The sequence below is a fragment of the Euprymna scolopes genome, chromosome 15 (genome assembly GCF_053919585.1).
Source record: "Euprymna scolopes isolate OS-2025 chromosome 15, ASM5391958v1, whole genome shotgun sequence".
In the NCBI taxonomy this organism is placed as follows: domain Eukaryota; kingdom Metazoa; phylum Mollusca; class Cephalopoda; order Sepiida; family Sepiolidae; genus Euprymna; species Euprymna scolopes.
In genome coordinates, this window is record NC_136496.1 from 45,970,564 (window position 1) to 45,991,452 (window position 20,889).

The 20,889-nt window shown below is 31.6% G+C and overlaps 1 protein-coding gene across 20 annotated transcripts in view; it reads right to left on the reverse strand.

The window, feature by feature from the left end:
• LOC145293809 (potassium channel subfamily T member 2-like) overlaps positions 1 to 20,889 on the reverse strand; it is a 659,145-nt gene that overhangs the window by 71,577 nt on the left and 566,679 nt on the right. For all 20 annotated transcript variants that reach the window (XM_080140398.1, XM_080140404.1, XM_080140403.1 and 17 more), the window contains one exon: positions 2,979 to 3,258. In XM_080140398.1, coding sequence (XP_079996524.1) covers positions 2,979 to 3,258 — 280 coding nt within the window. The remainder of the gene's footprint in view (positions 1 to 2,978; positions 3,259 to 20,889) is intronic.

Sequence of the window (20,889 nt, forward strand, 5' to 3'; positions counted from 1 at the left end):
TTATCGAATAACATCGAATGTTAATACAGGCGCGACCATATTCTCTGCAGATTTAATTTTTGCTAGGAAAGTCTGATCACTTTTTGATGAATTGGTTTCTTCAAAACGGAAACCAAGGAAAGCAATAATACACTATAAAATATTCATAATGGAAAGTACGAAAAACATATTAACCGAATAAAAAAAAAACAAACAAAAAAAAACGATGTACTTCAGACACAAATGAACGAGAAGAACCTATGTTGGACTTTTATGATATGTTTGAGGCACCTCATCCATACAAAAAACCCTATGAGCAAATAAAAACGTACCACAACAGGAATAAATCCCAAAATAAAAATAAAAAGATGTCCAACGGACATAAAATCTTTGAGAGGAAGGTATGTTATGACGTGGGTCATGACATACTTCCTCTATATATAAAAGATATAAAAGAAGGCGTGTCTATCATGCAGATATAAAAGAAGGCGTGTCTATCATGCAGATATAAAAGAAGGCGTGTCTATCATCCAGAAATATAAAAGAAGCACAGGAGTGTTTAATTAACATGGACGTGTTAACTATTGTAAATATGTCTTCTTGTTGTTCCACTAAAAAGTAGTTATGAACATTTTCCATCTTTTTGCGTGGTATAACAATCACTTACTCCCATATTTGCTTTTGACCTTCCCCTACCAACTGATCCTGTGACCTCAACTGTTCTACATCTACTAACCCAAGAACTCTCATATGTTCCTTCAACATGGCCATGCCATCAAATTCTCCTGCTCTGCACAAATCTTCCTATATTGTGCAGATTTAATCTTCCTCTGAGGTCATCAGAACTAAGCCTGTTTTTAAGAGTCACATTGCACATTCATTATAATTAGATCATTATTATAACATTATTTTCAAATGATTTCTCTTCATGTTCTCAACTGATCAAGTCTCACTCCCATATATCATCGCATTGTATACACAGGCCTGATAGCCATTTCCATTGATCAACAATGGTAACGTTCTGCTAGTTAGCAATGACAGAAGTTCCTTGTACTTACCATTCATCCATAGCCTTGAGCCCCTGGAGGAGCATAGGCCATCTACAACTTTGTAGATGCTTTTGTAGTGAGGAGTTCTTTTTTTCGGGGTGAGGGTGCTGGCCCCATGCCCACCCTTCCCAGAAGGTGCATACAGTGTCTAGCCTTCCCAAATGGTCACCCACCTGGTACTGGCCAGGCTCAACATTGCTTAACTTCGGTGATCTGGCGAGAACCAGAGTATCCACGTGATTATGCCGTACTTGCACTTACTTTATCCTAATTCTTGCATTTACACCAGAACCTGCTCCACCATGTGCTTCAAAATTTCTCGAAAACCATAATGACTTTGCTATCTATATATGTATACTTTTTCCACATCTGAATTCTCATCACTGTTTTACACTTCTAATTATTCTCTTTCAACCTTACCAGTAATTCCATTACACTTTTTGTGTTCTCAATATATCACAAATGAGTTGCATCCAACTCTATTGAGATTATCCAAAAAAGCAATATTCATTAAGACAAACTTTGATTTGACTAAATGATTCATATATCATTTCAAATATATGACATCCTGGAGCTTGGAACTTAATTTGATGAGTTCAAGATGTTGTTCACTACAAAAGACTATGCAACATTTGGATGAGATTTGAGATGTGAATTGCAATGGGATGCACAGTCGCAATACAAATACTTATAAAGCCTGCAGTTTAGGAGGAAGCTGTCAAATGCCAGCACATGAATTTGAAGCACACAGGTTACTCAAAATGATGGAACAATCTAATGTAGAATAACTTTCAAATGATAGAAGTTCAGATTCCTTTCAAAACAGGAAAAGGAAAGTCAATCATGGAATATCTACTATGTTAGAAGAACTAATAAAGAGTTTAGAAAAATGATCTGATGAAACCTTGAAGACATGAAACAAATTAAAAAGAAGATGAGTCTAAAAGGACATTTGTTCGATTCCTCATACGAAGAAAGTCAACGCTTATGCTGCCATAAATGATTCCAAGAACAAAGTGGTAAAGTTGGTGAAACCTGTTTTAAATATGGGATGTCTAGAATGTCAGTTCAGATAATGTGAAGAAGCTGAGAAGATCCTGAAACGATGCACATTCTTCCCTGATAGCTCATTATCATTTGAACTTAAAAATAGGAAATTAACAATCAATAAAAGATAGTTTACTTACAAGAAAAATCATAAAAAAAACCCAAACTATTGATTGTTTTATCCCCAAAGTATTCATTGCTTTATCTCAAAATGTTGATCACTGTATCTCAAAGCATTGATTATAAAGTATTGATCGCTTTGTCACAAAGTATTGATTGCGTTATCTCCAAACTTCTGATCATGTCATGCCAAAAATATCAATCGCTTTATCCCAAAGTATTGACTGCTGAAACAAGAAGACAGTCCTTCCTGTCTTCCTATAGCTCCGTAGTTTATGATGCAGTTCATTCTATTTTTATTATTATTCACAGATTGGTTATTAGTTTTAATGATCATTGAAAACGAAGTGAAAAAGATTTAGAAAATAATTCCCATCACAGTTGTAACATGCAACAAAGATTATGGACTATCAGGAACTGAGCGGTCCAAGATGGACGCCATAAAATTTATAAATTTTATGAAAACCAAAAAAATATATAACATAATAGTGCAAATCTTTTGGGCTTTGTTGCATTAAAAACAGACATTTTTGTAAAAGTTTTCCTGCATGTAATTTTTGTGTGTGTGTGTGTAAATTCAGAATCGTCTACCCAATTATTAATTCCCACCTACAAACATGGTGCATGAAATGAGGTCATGTATGTCATTGTTTACTCTGATAAATTTGCTACATGTCGAAAGAAATAACCCAAATCTTTTGAGAAATATGAAAATGCATTTGCATACACACACAAGCACATTTTTAGGCTTACAGAGAAGATATGAAATGGAATAAAGCTTACATATCCCGTTTAAAGTCATTTGAATATGTTCTTAAGACACCAGCTCTTTCAACTGCCTCATCCAGAAGTATACCAGGTGACATTGAATTGTTTGGATCTGATTGACTTAGAATGGATCCATCATTTGTATCTGTATCCATCTCTTCATTCTCTTCCCTAATAATGTCACAAGGTCGATTGATGCTGTGGCTTTGAATGTTAGCTGCTGGCATGCATTGTTGTCCATCATCGTCAGACTCATCATCATCTGCTGCATTCTGAAGCTCCTGGGCAAATTCATCTGTAAGTATTGGCAATGACATTTCAAAATAACAAACTGTGGTCCAGTTTCTGCTCATTAATTACATACAAAATGTTCGTCTGAAAAATGAAGATTTGTAATTCATCAATTTGTCTGTGAGGAGTTCATTTTGATGAGAAAAAAAATAAAAACATTTAAAACAAATTAATTTCTACTCAATTTACAAGTTAAGGTGAATAATTGAAAGTAAATATAGAAATAACGTTCCATTTAGAATTTAATTGAAAACTTAAAAATTTCTTGTAATATCTTTTCTGTCTTTGAAAATGCATTAAATATTTAACAATCTACACAAGGCCTTTCTTACATGACATCAACATATTTGGCACAAATCTGAATTATTTTAGATGGCATGACATCAATCTAATGATGGAGTTGAAACAATATAAGAATAACACAAGTCAACAATAAGACACAATAAATAAGAATAATGGGTGAACGAATAGACGGATCATATTAAACCAACCAAACAGTATTTGAGATGCAAAATGTTTTGTTCAAAATGAAGACAAAAAAGATAACAACAAAACCAGGTGAAAATTGTCAAAATTTCATGACGAGCAAATAAGATAGATTTGTTAATAGGATTGTTATATCCCATCTTATAAGAATATTTAATAAAGCAGTTAAACATAGATGAAAAGTCATTCAAGTTTTATCAAGAGTTAATAATTATATTAAAAATATATAATTATATTAGAAATTAAGGAAATCCTTTTTTTTATTTCAAAATCTTTTTTGAAAAATGTTTTTCTATATAAACAGATATTAGACACGCAGACAAACATATTTAGTGAAAGGATTAGCAATTGTGTATCATCACTGCACTTCAAATTAAAGAAAAACTTGAAACATTAAATTTCGGTGAGTAAGTTACAGTATTTCTCAAATGTTACAAAGATTAAAACTAATTATAAATATGTTAATCTTGTAAAATTAATCTTGATGATAAATGATAATAATTGGATTATTTGGATTATTTGGACTACTGTTCTCATTTTGTGTTTTATTTTCACAATATTTTGCCTGCTGTAACCTCTGACCTTCATCAAACTCGGGAATATTTATGTTTAACTGGGAATCTACACAGAATTTTCAACATATACTTTATTTAATTCATGTGGTCAATTTGTTCTGGCTTTATCAGCCATGACCAAATACAAGACCTAAGTAATTCGTAATTGTATTCTTAGTATCACCCATACTGAAAATTGAACCTTATTAAAATAATTGTCACTTAGAACTGATTATTACTTAGCACTTTTATATGTGTTAATGAAAACAAGCTAACCCCTCCCCTGTAGATAAAATAAGAGTTCCATTCTAAATTCTGTATAGATTTCTGACTTTGGCAAGACACAGAGGTTACATTGTGAGAGTAACATCCAAGATGAGAACAGTAGTTCGAATAATCCAAATAATTCAAATAATCCAAATTATGAATCCTTATCGCCAAAATTTTGAAAGATGATGTTATTTTATTGAATATGAATTATATTTGACATTTTATCAAAACTTAAATGTAATACAATTAAAATGAGGTTTTAATGATATCTAAGTTTTGGCATTTTTTAAAATTTTTTCATTTCATAGTGTCCATTAAAAACGCAATGGCATGTTCAATGATTTGTTCAAACAAATTTTGTTATTAGAAATGTTTGACTAAAATACCGTATTGGCTAAATTGTATAAAGAAAAGCAAGAAAAAAAATCAATGTTGCGATATTTAAACTTTTGAAAATATTTGCTGCATTTCATGATCTTAAAGATGTAACAGAGTGCGGACGGCGGTTATATGCAAATACCGAGCCATGTGTGAAATGATGTCATGGCAAGGAAAAAAAAAAAGAATATAAAAAGAGAGATCATTTTAGAGATGTGGAGGACGTTCGAGAGGACGTTAGGTCAGAGAGAAGGAGCACAATCACATTTTATTTGAGAAAGTAGTAGGAAATAAGTGTCGCTGTTACAATGGAAAAAAGAAAGAAAAGAAACTGAGTTATTACTTGTCTTATGTTCCTGTCGACATAAACTGCATACAACGTGTGGGTTCCGTATATAAACGTGTGTACTACATTAGAAAGAGAATATGCACTAAAATATTTTCGAGTCAAGAAAAGTGTACAACAAATGGTGAAGAATTACACAAACAGAAACTAACATGTTTTATTAACACACGAGCAAAGATGTCTGAAGAATTGGTGCAAATTCTGACCATGTTGTCTTTTTCCATGTTACGACAAAATCACACGTTTTAATTATTTACAGTTTATTCAAGATTAAAATAAGTGAATCTGCATCTTTTCGTTGAAACTAAGTTCATGAATTCTATCAATCGACAATTTCAGTTTCAATACAAGTTTGTTTTCAGATCATGTAAAACAAAAACCGAACAGAAAGTTCATCATGAACATAATCTATCGAAACGACAATGTGTTAGATGCTAAAGCATCGTTTTAAGTCTTTGCATCTTTTATAGCAAAAAGGAAACATACTTTTCTTTATAACTAGCAGTTCCACCCGGCTTTGCTCGGGCCCTATGCACTGTTCATAACTTTATGTGCATATGTATATATTAAAAAGTGTGAATATGTACGGTAATGACTTTCTATATAATAGGCTTCCTTAACTACCATAGAGAAAAATCATCATCATCATTAAAGAATAGTAAAGAATGAAAAAGGAGAAATAAAAAAGACTTAAAAAATCAAAAAAAGATAAAAAAAAAAGAAAAACAAATAACAAAGAATGAAAAGAAAACGATGACTGATGAAGAATGAGAGGAAATGAATGAAAAAAAAAAAACAAGAAAGGAAAAATAAAAATAAAAAGATTAAATTTAATAAGCAGGGCTCAAATATCTAACCAGTTGAACTCAAAAGCAAATAAACTGAGACAGAGACCCAGATAGTTGGTTTATAATTTAAGGCTGGGACATTCCATTATACTTAGATGAGTTCCTTCCTTCGGTTCTGATTGACTGTTAGTCCATAAGTGCATAGTAGATTCTATAAACATTTCTTCATTCAAGCAAGAATGTTCCTGTTTAGAGTTTTTATGTTGATAAGTCGCAAAAAGCATAAACCAAAAAAATGGGTTGAGAATAATGAAAAGTAAATACTGAAGAAATAATTAAAAACAATTTGAAAGGACAAATGAAAAGGCGAGAATGAACTGAGAAAACGAGAAACGCCTGAAGAAAAAAATGAAAAGAGATAAATGAGTCAAGACGATTAGAAAGAAAAAAATGAGAAGAAAAAACAGAAAAAAAAGCAAAAAAAGGATGAAAAGTGAAAAAAAAAAAAAAACAACGAGACGAAATTAATTGAAAGAAATGAACTGAAATTGCTAAAGTTTAATTATATATAGTCCTCAAACAAAAAAATGTCATTTATCTGAAAAAGAAATCACCCTAATAGATATTAGATGGCAAAGAGAATTCACACACACAAAAAACTTAACATTTGTAAACAGATTCTTTTTTTAATTATATATGAACTGCATTTATTTCTATTATTTTTGTAGTTGGATTTTGATTTTGCTAACTGATAATAAAACTGATGAATAAACAAGATTAAATCCCATCATGTGTACTGTCTGTGTTATTATGATGTTCCAAACTGCTTAAAAATGGAATTTGGCACACTAAGATGTGTTCTCTAATTGTTATGATCTTACCAGAGTTGAAATCGTCTTATTTTTCTTGGCCATAATTAGGGATAGAACAACAGCATATTCTTTTCATTGTCTTGACCTTCGAGTATATAGCCATTGATATCTTATATGTTTTTATATAAAGTGATGTAGTTCTCGGTTGATTAACTGTTTCTAACTGTGTCGGATATATACTCGAAAGTCAAAGCAATAGAAAGAATATTCTGTTGTCATAGCCCTAGTCATAATCCAAAAATACTTTCCTGCTTCAGAAGACTTTACTGGGGCAGTATATAATCAAGCATATGACTGAGAGGAGATAAACCGTTTCAGTTAGTAGTGATTAGTCTGGTGAAAGAATTTTACCTTTCCAAATGAAATAAATCCCTCAGGAACAAAAAAAACCCATCTAAGTCTGTGAACAGACAAAGGCCACAAGTATAAAGCCAAGCCCTTTGATTGATACAAGGCTGAAATTCAGTTTAAAAATTACTTTAAACTGCAATTAAACCTGAATGGTTTCAAGCCGCCCAAGGACTACAATCATGGCAACTGCTGGTATCCAATAAACAAGTAGTAGAAATGATCTTGCCATTTGTACTAAAGGTTGTAGATTATATTGAGACACCAACAAATGCGCGGAAGTTGAATGCAATCTGGAATGAGAAATCCTTGTGAAGAGAAATATTCCTAGATTTTGGAGAAATAGTTTCTAGACGTTCAACTAATCGTGAAAACGAGGCAACAAAAAGTAGCTTCACCAATTAATATTAATATAATAGAAACATCCTTTTTTTTTTTTTATATTTCTACTTTTCTAGTAAACTTGATGAAGAGTGATTTAGCTATGATGTGGTTTCAGGCAGAAAGATCGTCAGCGAAGTCACAATTGAAGGAGCATTTCAGTTCACACAAAGAGATTCTATTGGGTAAGAAATTCCCCAGGTTAGAGTAGGATAACTCACATTTGGGAAAATAGCCACTAATATTTTGTAATATTTGGTTGATTATCTCATCCATGTCGAGATATTTAAGAATTTTGAGAGAGATTTTCATAGTTTTTTTTCAAGTGTTGATCAACAACCAAGATTGGTCAGATAGGAAATTCAGCTTCGCATCATTAGTCGCCATGTCTGCCATACAGTTCTCAAAGAGAAATGAGAAGTTACAGTTGTTCATCTCTAAACTGCTGAAGGTGAGTGCCATTATTTTTACTTATAAAAAGTTTTACAATATTCCAGATGGGAATTCATGCAAAGATGAAGAGAGTGTCTGAATCAACTGATGAAGAGGTGCCAGAATCAACTGAAAAAAAAGGGTTTGGAGTTCTTCTAGTTTGTTATACATTAGATCAGAATGGAACCCGAACATGTGCAAAAGGAAAAGTGCTCCAACGGGAAGAGCAGGTAAGAGACAAATAGACACTTGAATTCGAGATTGAAACAGAGTAGTTACTGACAAAAACATACAAGTTAAACTTAAATGACCTATAAAATATAGGTCATTTAAAAAAAACAAAATATAAAAAAACAACACAGATCCCCAAGAATAATGTGGAGGAAAAGCACAAAAGCAATCCAGAACTACTCAAGGTCAAAGAAATGTATCATATGCAGCAAAGACCTATAAAAGCAACCCATGATACAGGAATACATGAAATACTTTTAGCCAATGAAGATCTACTCTATGCACATATCATAACAGTCGCAGGAGGGAAGAGTTAGGCACAAGGCCAGTTTTTAATATGGGGATTTTCCAGTTTCTGCAAAAGGGTACGCTAGAATGGAACAAAAATTGCCCGATTTCTGACCGAAGCCAGAATATATAAAGTGATGTATCAAAACAAATACCAAATTTTGCTCCTAGCCAAAAATCCAAGGAAATTATCATAACAATCAGTTCAGTTAATTATGGTGGAATTTTTCGTTTGATACAATTTTATTTTAAGTATGCTATAAAATATTCTAATATAGAGTTTCCAAATAATTCATTTAAAAAAAAGAAGCAGATTTTCTTGTAAAACTTTGTAACAATTCGATTTTAAACACTTCAGAAATGTTGTTAATCGTAAGAGTTTTGTTTTAATAATGAAGATATTTGAAGATGTTCCAAATATCTAGATGAAAACTTTGAATATATATATATATATATATATATATATATATATATATATATATATATATATATATATATATATATATATATAGGAAAAGAATAATTCAATAAATAAATTAAACACAAACAAGAGATTGACCGGTTCCATTTAGCCGTGTGAGCATGTATATCGAAACTGGTTTATTCCATTTTGTCTTCATGACATTTCATTCCATAACATATTGTGTGGTTTATCCTGCCCCCACACACTTATATATAGTCTGAATCGTTTGACATAGAGTTATATTTATTCATTTATTAATAATATAGACGATCAGATAAAATTAACACAGTACCATGGATTTCAAGCTGAGAGAACAAACTTACGCTAAAGCAGCAGTGTTTTTTTTTATTCATTTATGTATAAATCGCTCATCAGCTTCCTATTCAATCTATAAGGAAATTGTAGGGTTTTTATGAGAAATTCACTTTTGTTTTTTATTTCATATATTTTTCTTTCCGGACTTAACTAGTAGCAATATTTTGCAAATAACTTTAAAATAATGACAATTATCCAATGATCCATTCTTGAGTTGAGGGTAGTGCTCTATTAAAATATATATGCCCCAACCCAGCAATGGATTATTAGGTAATTTTGTATTATTTTATACCATATATATATATATATATATATATATATATATATATATATATATATATATATATATATATATATATATATATATATATAGCATGTGTGTATGATGTTCATAACAGAGAACTGTGTCCTTTAAAATGTTTAGCTTGCAAATTCTAACCAAATGATATAATTATCAATCTCTTTATTTATAAAAAGTGAAATTCAAAAGCCGCTTTTCTATTTACAATATTTGCAATTCAATAGCAATATTGCAGGAAGATGTGGCACAATGCCGTGAAGGTTGGATATAGAAAAGCCAGCTCACCAGAAGGCTGGTGCACTCTTGCATACCTCAACCCAACAAATCAGCATCAGCTGACATCATAGCCCCCCCCCCATCCATTAGACTGGTTGCAGGGGACGTATCCTTGATTGGTAAAAATGTGAACCTTTTGATTGTGCGATAGAAGAAAAAACAGCTTCCTAATATATTCTGTCATATCTATCTAAGTGACGTCCAAAAGGTTAATTAATTTGCATATTACCTTACAAAATATCCTCTCAATAATTAACTATATATTCTTTTTGTTTTCTTATTTAATTATTATTTTTATTTTACTATTGCACTATTTACTATAGTTCTACGTATGATAAATGCTTAGCATTTTAAGTGAAAAGTGCCTTTGCCTTTCTTGTTGAGATAATGACTTGGTTGGTCAGGTGTGATCTTAAAAGATCTACTGAGAGCACTTTAATGGTAGCCAAAGAACAAACTACTCACATGAGGTGCATCAAACACTACATCAACAAAACTGCAGAATCACCAATGTGCAGATTATGTAATGAAAAGGATGAAATATTGGCATATATTATAGCAGAGTGTCCTGTGCTAGCTCAACAGCAATATAAAAATGGAGACATGAAAAAAGCGCTCAGGTCATACACTGGGATATATACAAACTCTATGAATTTGACCACAATGAGAAGTGGTATGAGCATAAATCAGAAGCGTTACAGGAAAACGACAATGTCAAGCTAATTAGGTTCTTGAACATTTCAAATCTAACAGTTTTTCTAAACAAAAAGCAAAACTTGTTTAATCACTGACATAGGCTTTTGATAGCAAAGTGAAAGAGAAAGACAGAATAAATATCAAGATCTGAAATGAAAACATAAAGAAATCAAGGATATTCGCATTGTAATTGGAACGCTTGGGACTCTAAAAAAAGCCACCATAAATGGCTTAATCAGATTCACGAGACAATTTCTTTTCCAATTTTGCAAAAGGCTTGGCTGTTAGGAACGACAAAAGTGTTAAGGTACAGCTTGGATATCTAAAGTCAAAGGAATATATGCTGATGACACCACGCTCTATAACAGGCACGACATGAAAACAAATGAACACATATCTATCTCTGCTTTATCGTTATTTTCATGGAAAGTGTTCGACTGAGCTTCAATCTATGGTCCCTCCTCGCCAAACTTTCACAAGAAACACTAGACTAGCTGAAAACATTATCAATAATTTTCCCCACTCTTTATCTGTGCCTAAACCTAAACATAGATTCCATGATCAAAGCTTCTTTCTTAGAACTGCACGCCTGTGGAATTGTCTTCCGTTTTCCTGCTTTCCAGCTGTCTATAATATGGTTGTCTTCAAGTCCAACGTGAACAAGTTTCTGATGAGCCGTTCCACTTAAGTTAACAAATTTACCGAACTTCCATTACTATTGATTACTATATTGTCCTTTTGACTACTCTGCACTCTTTAACCCTTATCCTTGAGTGGCCGATCGGCCTTGATAAGTGGTGACGCCTATGTAAAAAAAAAAAAAAAAAATCTAAAGAAATGGCAGAAACACTAGAGGATGCCCTCCAATCTGTAGTGGAATGGGGACAAAAATGGATGGTTACATTCAATGCTGTCAAGACTAAACTGGTTTCCTTCAATAATTACAAGAAACTTTCTCTCCCACCAATAGCAATGGCCAAAGATTCATTATCTGAAAGTACTTCTTTTAAACTCTTCAGCCTAATATTCACAGGAAACATGAGTTGGAACAATTACATTGAGAGCATTGCCAGGACCGCTGCAAAAAAGGTAGGCTCTCTCTACCGTGCTAGAAAGCTACTAATGCCCGAAAGTATCCTGTACCTCTATAAGGCCACCATTCGCCCATGTATAGAGTATTGTTGTCATATTTGAGCTGGTGCATCTGCTACTAGTCACTCACTCCTTGACAAGGTTCAAAAGAGAATCGTCAACCTGATAGGTCCTGAACTGTCATCTAAGCTTCAGCCTCTGTCCCATCGATGAAATGTTGCATCCCTCTGCTTGTTCTATATGTATTTTAATGGTGAATGCTCTGACGAACTGCAAGCACTTGTGCCCCCACGATGTAAATACCCTCCACAAACCCGATAACCAGCTAAATCCCACTCCTACACAGTGGAGATCCCTGGATGTAGGAGAGCTTTCTACTCCAGTAGTTTCTTCCCCAGAACCACTAGACTTTGGAATTCCATTCCGGCTCCTTGCTTCCCCAACTGTACTGACATGCAGAAGTTCAAGTGTGAATGAATGAATAATAATAATAATAATAATAATAATAATAATAATAATGATAATAATAATAACAACAACAACAATAATAATAACAATAACAATAATAATAATAATAATAATAATAGTAATAATAATAATAATAACAATAATAATAATAATGATAATAACAATAATAGTAATAATAATAATAACAATAATAATAATAACAATAATAATAATAACAACAACAATAATAATAATAACAATAACAATAACAATAATAATAATAATAATAATAATAATAACAATAATAATAACAATAATAACAATAACAATAATAATAATAATAATAATAACAATAATAATAACAATAATAATAATAATAATAATAATAATAACAACAATAATAATAATAACAATAATAATAATAATAATAATAACAATAAAAATAATAATAATAATAACAATAATAATAATAATAATAATAATAACAATAATAATAATAATAATAATAATAACAATAATAACAATAATAATAATAATAATAATAATAATAATAATAATAATAATGTTAGCAGAAAGAGACTATAATGGCATCAACAATTAAAGAAAAGCAATTATTTTAGACTACTAATGTGTAATAATGTGAATGATGGGATCAGTAGGATTATAAAATTGGTGGAAACAAGTTGTACAGGTTTTAGACACTTTAAAGCTTTCTCAGTTTTTATGTACACTTATATTAAATTGATAAAGGTTTTAAGAGTTCTTCAAAAACATATTAAGATATCTAATTATAACGAAATATTTACAGACATGTGAGACTGAATAGCCTTGCATTTAAGAATCAGGAATGTAAGTCAATTTGACTAACTTTTCGATTGGAAATATTTTCTTTCCAAAGTTGCTGTTTTGCTGAAATATGAAATCAATTACTTCTGAAATTATTTTGTTAAAACATAAATTATTTTGTTAGAACATTAGTGAAAAATGAAAAGAGTCGAAATCTAAACCTCAAATGTGAATTTACCATTGTTGTTTCTTGCTCTATTGCTCATGGCAATAGCAGTCGGTTCCAACTGGTAATCTTTTGCTGTGGAAAATGATAAAAATTTCTCAAAATTGTCTATTAAAATGTATTAGTATTCAAACAGAAAATTCTATATAGAGGATCAACAAAAAAGACAGCAAAATATTTTTCTATAGTTAAAATTTTCTATTTGTGAAAATACTGTAATTGTTAACAAAATAAAAAAGGGAAAGCTTTTTTGATCAATGGTTAATTTGAATTTTAATATTTTCGATTCTCTCATAATAAAGTGCTTTTGTAGCTTAGCAGGTGGACCTTTAAAGATTCTATTGGATAAATATTTAAAGCCCCCTTTAAGAGAAATATGAAAAGCTTCTAACTAAAGTAATATTATAACCGTTCCCTCCCATTGACTGATCACTCTATGGAGGGCGACTACGTTCATTAAATGAATAAAAGGAATATTTCAGAAATAAAATATTTTGATGTTTATTACGGAAGACTTGCTTTGGTTAAGGAGAGCAAGTTGACTGAGTTATTAGTGTGCAGTGTACAGTTAGCAATAAAGTTGATTACTGTTACTTATTTAAAGGACAATGCTGTATCTGTTGCTGTGGGTCAAATCAAAAAAGATTTTGAGTTCATAACATAAATCTATGGAAGCACTTTGTTTAAGACACAGGTTTACATCACAAATTATCTAAACTTAATTCCTTCTTAAATGTTGCTTGTAAACATGCTATCCTTAACCAAAGCAAGACTTCTGTAATAAACATCAAAATATCTTATTTCTGAAATAAATGAACGTAGTCGGCCTCCATAGAGTGCTCAATCAATGGGAGGCAACAAACCTAGAAGACTGAAATCAGAGTTCTTCTGGATGAGGATGGGGACCTGTGATATAACGTACCTCGATTCTCAACATCAACAACGCTCATCCAAGAAGACTAAAATGTGCCACTCTGAAATTCCTTTAAGCCTGCTCCTATATCTTCAGTGAAAGCACACACACACACACACACACACACACACACACACACACACACACACACACACACACACACACACACAACGGAACTTGGAAACACTTTCTGATGCTTTTGTCAACCTCTTATTAAAGAACTTTAAAACTTTTCAGTAAACTTTGGTCTTTCAAAGTATATTTTAAATTTCTGTAAAATTGTTGAATATATAAATATATTTTGTTTGTTAATTCATGTTTTCTCGCTTTCATTCCAAAGATCCTTTTGTTCACTGGTGACGCATTCATAACATTCATGTTTTTATTTATCTCTTTTATGTGTCAATTTAAGTACAAGCATATTAATTGTTAGCGCTGTTCTTGGCACTTGTCAAACACGTTATCATCGCCAAAATACACTATCCAAAGCCAAGAGCAGCACTAAGTGAATATTTAGATTTGAATCAATTGAATCTTGTATTTCAAGTACTTTAAATCGAAATTTATTCTTCATTGTTTTTCATTAATTAGAACTGTTCCATGTTTATACATTGCGGATTTTTAAATATAAATATTCGTTAAAATTAAAAAGTTTTATTTTTGATTTGTTATTATTATAATTAAGTCGACTTTGTAATATGGTTGTCAAAAGTCAACATGGCTAAAGCTGCATTATCGTTTAATTTACTTATTAATGCAAATTTCGTCCGTAAGTTGGTACATTTTGTATATGTTTGCTTCACTCATGAATTAAGAATAATATTTTCAATACCAGATGTTAAAATATTAATGAGAATCGCAAATATGATATTTAAGCATATTTTACAATCAGTCAATGCCAGGCGCCTCTGCTAGTATTTTATTATATCCCAAGTCATATATTGGACAAAACTGAAATCAACAATGTTGGTACTTCATAGTGTAGTACTGTCATCTAGTACTTTCTCATTGGTTCAAATACTCTGAAATACAGTGCTGGCAAAAAGAAAGTCCACACTTGTAATTTTTTCAAAAACTGCAAATTTAAGCTGAATTTAATGTAACTGTTTAAACAAACTATACTTCATTTGATTGGCCTTTTATTCTTCTTTAATTTTACCTGTTCATATTTGACTTTTAATTGAAATATTCTAGTGTTCACGTCAATTTAAAAAAATAACTTCAAATTGAGGAGGCAAAAAGAAAGTCCGCAGCAACAAATTCGCTTAAAACCAGCTTATATTATCGCCCCTACATCAGTTTAGAATATCCACCAACAGGCAACAAAGCATTTCTAATCTCAGTTGTTGTTGTTTAGGTTATACAATGTAACATTTAGTCCATATCTCTTAGTGATTGTCAGGAGCTCATTAATCTCCACCTTTCTGGTTTATCCAATCAAAAAATCGGCTGCAGATTGAAATGTGATGAGGAAACGGTATGAAAGACTGTGCAAAAGCACCAAAACGCCGGCAGTGTTCATGATGCTCCTAAATCGTACTAGAGTTACTTCTAACAGGGAAGACAATGCTATCAAGATCCATAGCCTAAGAAAGAGATTTGAAACGGCTCCCCAAATCCAACAACAGTGCAATCTTGTTAAAAAGTGCTCTCTTTCTACTGTCAAGAACAGATTAAAGGAATTTAATTTGCGAGGATATGTTGCAAGACGCAAGCCAATGATTTCTGTAAAGAACAGAAAGCACCGTCTGAACTTCGTCAGATGCAATGAAGATCATGACTCTTCATATTGGTCAAAAGTGCTTTTTAGCATCGAAAGTAAGTTAAATAGGCTAGACAGTGATGGTAGGCATTACGTGCGTCGGAGGAAAGACGAAGAATTTAATCCTAGGTGTTCAGTTTTAATGTTGCAAGGTTGTGGAGGTTCAGTTTTGGTGTGGGGCATTATTAGTACCAATGGTCCAGGGCCTATAGTTTGCTTGCAAGGTCGACCAAATACATTAATATGTTGACTGAGCATTTTCTACCCTACTTTGGTCGGAATTTGGATGATAATCCCATCTTCATGCAGGATAATGCTCCCATTCACACAGCTGGCAATGTCAAGAGGTTCCTGGAAGAGCATGATATTCCGTGATTGAATTTGCCTGCACAATCTCCAGACCTCAATCCTATCGAAAATGTATGGCAGTACATCAAGCAACAGCTACACAATGATAAAATTTAAAATTTGGAAGAACTTTGGACAAAAATTAAAGAAAAGTGGGATGCCATTTCCCCAGAGTATTGCCTCAGTCTAATTCAAGGAATTCCCAACAGATTGCAGGCTGTCAAATTGCAGAAGGGCTATGATACTAAATATTAACTAGTTCATTGTGTTCCTGTTGTATTTGTGTTGCATTAATGTCCTAAAGTTACGTTTAAATAACAATTTTTCATGGTGTGGACTTTCTTTTTGCCTCCTCAATTTGAAGTTATCTTTTTAAATAGACGTGAACACTAGAATATTGCAAGTAAAAGTCAAATATGAACAGGTATAATTATACAAGAATAAAGGGCCAATCAAATGAGGTATAGTTTGTTTAAACAGTTACATTAAATTTAGCTTAAATTTGCAGTTTTTGAAAAAAATTACAAGTGCGGACTTTCTTTTTGCCACCTGTGTATAAGTGAAACGACACCCTAAACATACAATATAAAAAAGGATCATCACAAAACAATGGTCATTTGTTACTAGTTGTAACATCGTTTTAACCCTAACACTAAATGTTTCTTTATCATGCAAACACTATAAACAGCTGAAACTAAATATCTGCAGACAGAAAGCAACGCAATTTTTGCATTAATATAAGTATATCCACAACAGAGTGTTCATCTCCTTACATTAAATAATCATTCTAATGAACCATTATGATATTTTATAAGAAGACCAGACAGTTTATACTTATAATTAAGACATTTCTTGTTACAGTCAGCAGCCAATTACAAAGATGGAGTAAATATCATTTTATGCTTTGTTTAACCAATAATTCGACGTACCTAGAGGAGGGCTTGTTGACCGAAATATCGGTCATTTAAAAGTCTAAGAAGAAATGCATGTTAAAGGTAACATAAGGTCATCTTTACGATAACTTTGGATTATCGATTTTATTTTTGGTTTTGTAAATTTAAATATATGCATTCATATTTTTTTTGGGCTGTTATCCTTATCTTCATAGATGTTGAGTCTCTATGATTCCAGGTGAACATTATAGCGATTTCAATCCTGCTCAAGCAGGTCAGACGATTTGTTAGCCAAAAATGTGATGAGACAACAACTATGGAAGGCAGTAATTACTGAGGATAAGTTACAAGACTCAGCATTCCTATCCCATCATGGTTAATCACCTGAAGAAGGCCAGAGGATGAGTTGGCCGAAACGTGGTGAAGTGATAACAACTAGGAAGATGATGATAACAGTCCGTAAAAAAATGAATGCACAAATTATGAAGCCTCATCTCAAAGGATTCCAATAAAAAAACAAAAAAACAAAACAAGTGAAGCATGCATGGTCCCCCGTGAGTGCACAGTGAACTAGGCATAAAAAAATGACAAAGTCCCTCCAACCTTCATTTAACCCCAAAAGTCCTCCGGGGACGTCAAATCTTAGTGAAAATGAAGAAACGGTGCAGTTTTAGGCCTTAACATATGTAAATTTGAGTTCTGCGTTATGCAAATGAAGAAATGACTAAGTCCATCATTTACCCCCCCCCCCATTTAGCCCCAAGAGCCCCCAAAGCCTTAACATATTTAAATATGAGTTCAGCACCATACAAAACTGCTAAATAGACATACACAGAAAATTTTGGACAAATATGGTAAAATAGTCCCAAAAATGGAGTGTTTTTATTAGCCCTAAAAGAGCCGCTAGGGTACACCTAAGAGTTATCGCGAAGTAGAGACCAACAAAATTATATAGAAATCAGTTAGTTAAAACTTTTCAGAAAGTTTTATAAAAATCCAAGACATCAATTTTTTTTAATAAGCACAAAAGTGTCAATTTTAGCCATTTTAACCCGAAAGGTACCCCTAGGGGCGCAACTGGAGTTTTCTCAGAAAATCTGTTCTGTTACTTTTTTTACTTGTATCATGTTTAATGTTTGTGCAAAATTTCAAAGAAATTCCAAGGCACAGTATTGAGAAAAGTGTAGACGGACGAACGGACAAAGATGAATTTACAGGTCCACCCTCCTTTTGTTGACCAAAAATATGAATTTAAATATATGTTCCCAGATTTATGTCTAATACTAAATTAATGAATATATTGTATCAGCTTCGAACCTACATACTAAGTCTGTAATGAGATTTAAAGGATTTCACGTTTTTATTAAGGCATGATTGTTAAGGCATGATTGTTAAGGCATGATTGTTATTAATGTTTTTATTAAGGCATGATTGTTCATGATTTGCTTCTAACAACACTAATTAAGCGAAACAAAATGAGAAATTCATTTTTCATTTTGTTAAAATTTACATTTTTTTGAAAGAATTTATTTAGTCTACTATTTTTTAAAACTAAAGCAATATTTTACAACTGTGTAAATACTGTTCAGCAATGACTATAGTTGAATTAATGGCATGATTCGTTTGATATGTTTGATAGCATAATATTAATGATTTGTTTGATATGTTTGATAGCATAATATTAATGATTCGTTTGATATGTTTGATAGCATAATATTAATGATTCGTTTTTTTATGTTTGATAGCATAATATTAATGATTTGTTTGATATGTTTGATAGCATAATATTAATGATTCGTTTGATATGTTTGATAGCATAATATTAATGATTTGTTTGATATGTTTGATAGCATAATATTAATGCTTTGTTTTTTTATGTTTGATAGCATAATATTAATGCTTTGTTTTTTTATGTTTGATAGCATAATATTAATGCTTTGTTTTTTTATGTTTGATAGCATAATATTAATGCTTTGTTTTTTTATGTTTGATAGCATAATATTAATGCTTTGTTTTTTTATGTTTGATAGCATAATATTAATGCTTTGTTTTTTTATGTTTGATAGCATAATATTAATGATTTGTTTGATATGTTTGATAGCATAATATTAATGATTCGTTTGATATGTTTGATAGCATAATATTAATGATTCGTTTGATATGTTTGATAGCATAATATTAATGATTCGTTTTTTTATGTTTGATAGCATAATATTAATGATTTGTTTTTTATGTTTGATAGCATAATATTAATGATTTGTTTTTTATGTTTGATTATAATATTAATTGCTGATAGCGTTCGTTAGCTGTTTTATCATTTGTGAATTTAAAAAATATCAAAATGCATTACCTTTTAATGTTAGTATCTGATTAATCAATTCTCAAAAGTGATAATTAACAGACATAAGTCATTGCAGTGATTTTATAGTGCACACACACACACACACACACACACACACACACACACACACACACACACACACACACACACACACACACACACTTCATACAGCTGCATACCCAGAAAATGGAGTTATTAAACCTGACATAGAACAAGAAGTAGAAAGAAGCAACTTTATCAAAAGTTAATATAGCCAATGATGCTGGGTTTTAAACAGAATTGAGAAAGAAAAGATAACGAAATGCCAAGGTCTTATGTACGACATGAAAAAAAAACTGAAATCTTAGGAAGATCTTCATCCATCCAGTAATTATAACAGCAACCAAACTCATGAAAAAATTTAAAAAACTACCTGGCAAATATACCTGGTGTACCAAGTGCAAGGCTGATGCGAACAATTCCACTTAAAGGATCTTAAATTTGGAATGTGTGAGATAGTGGGTGAATGTTTCGCATCCGGTAGGATGCACTATTCCCAGCTAAAACTAAATGATAAGCAAATTAAAAACACGTAAACAGACAATTATTAATTAAAAAAAGTTAGGTCTTCAAATGGTTTGAAAGCTTATCTTTTGATTTTCTGTAAAAACAGGTTTTGATTTAATGTCTTCTGTTGCCTCTAATCTTTTGCCTAGATATGAAATTTCGATTTAAAAAATATAAAACATATTAGAAAACGATTCAGATAGAGTTAACAGACAAGGTCATTAATTCATGGGAAAAAGTAACTAAAACATCTTACAACAATAAAAAATGCAGACGAATTTCTCATAAATAATGATAATAGGCGTTCTCATCTCATGAAACATGTAATTTCATCATCTAGACGGGATAAATAATGTTTACATAATGATTGAGATAAAATGACAAAAAAGCCTTCAGCCAATTTCCCCACGTGAAATTCTGCAACTGAAATGAATTATCAAAAATACATACGCACTGAAAGAGAAGATTAGCTAATGTAATTATTTGTTTTATTTTGCCTTTAATAATCAACCAATTAGAATTGCATTTACAAAATAAACAGACAAAATGGCGACTGCGACATGAAGAAGATGAAGTTTCACTAATTGGCATGGTGTGATTTCATTTGGTATAACATTAAAAAATAAACATGTCTTCCATAAATGCAAGATTTTCTGCTTGTCATTATAAATCTTTGCACACCCAATACAATGTAAATAAAATAGAATAACAACCGTGTACTAAATGAACTTCTAGAGGAAAAGGATAGAACAAAAGAAGTATTTCAGGAAAGTTCTCGTTTTTGTGTAATGAGTTACACGCATGCCTTCCATCTAGTCACTTTGAAGGTTGCTTTATACAAATTTGTAAACCAGAG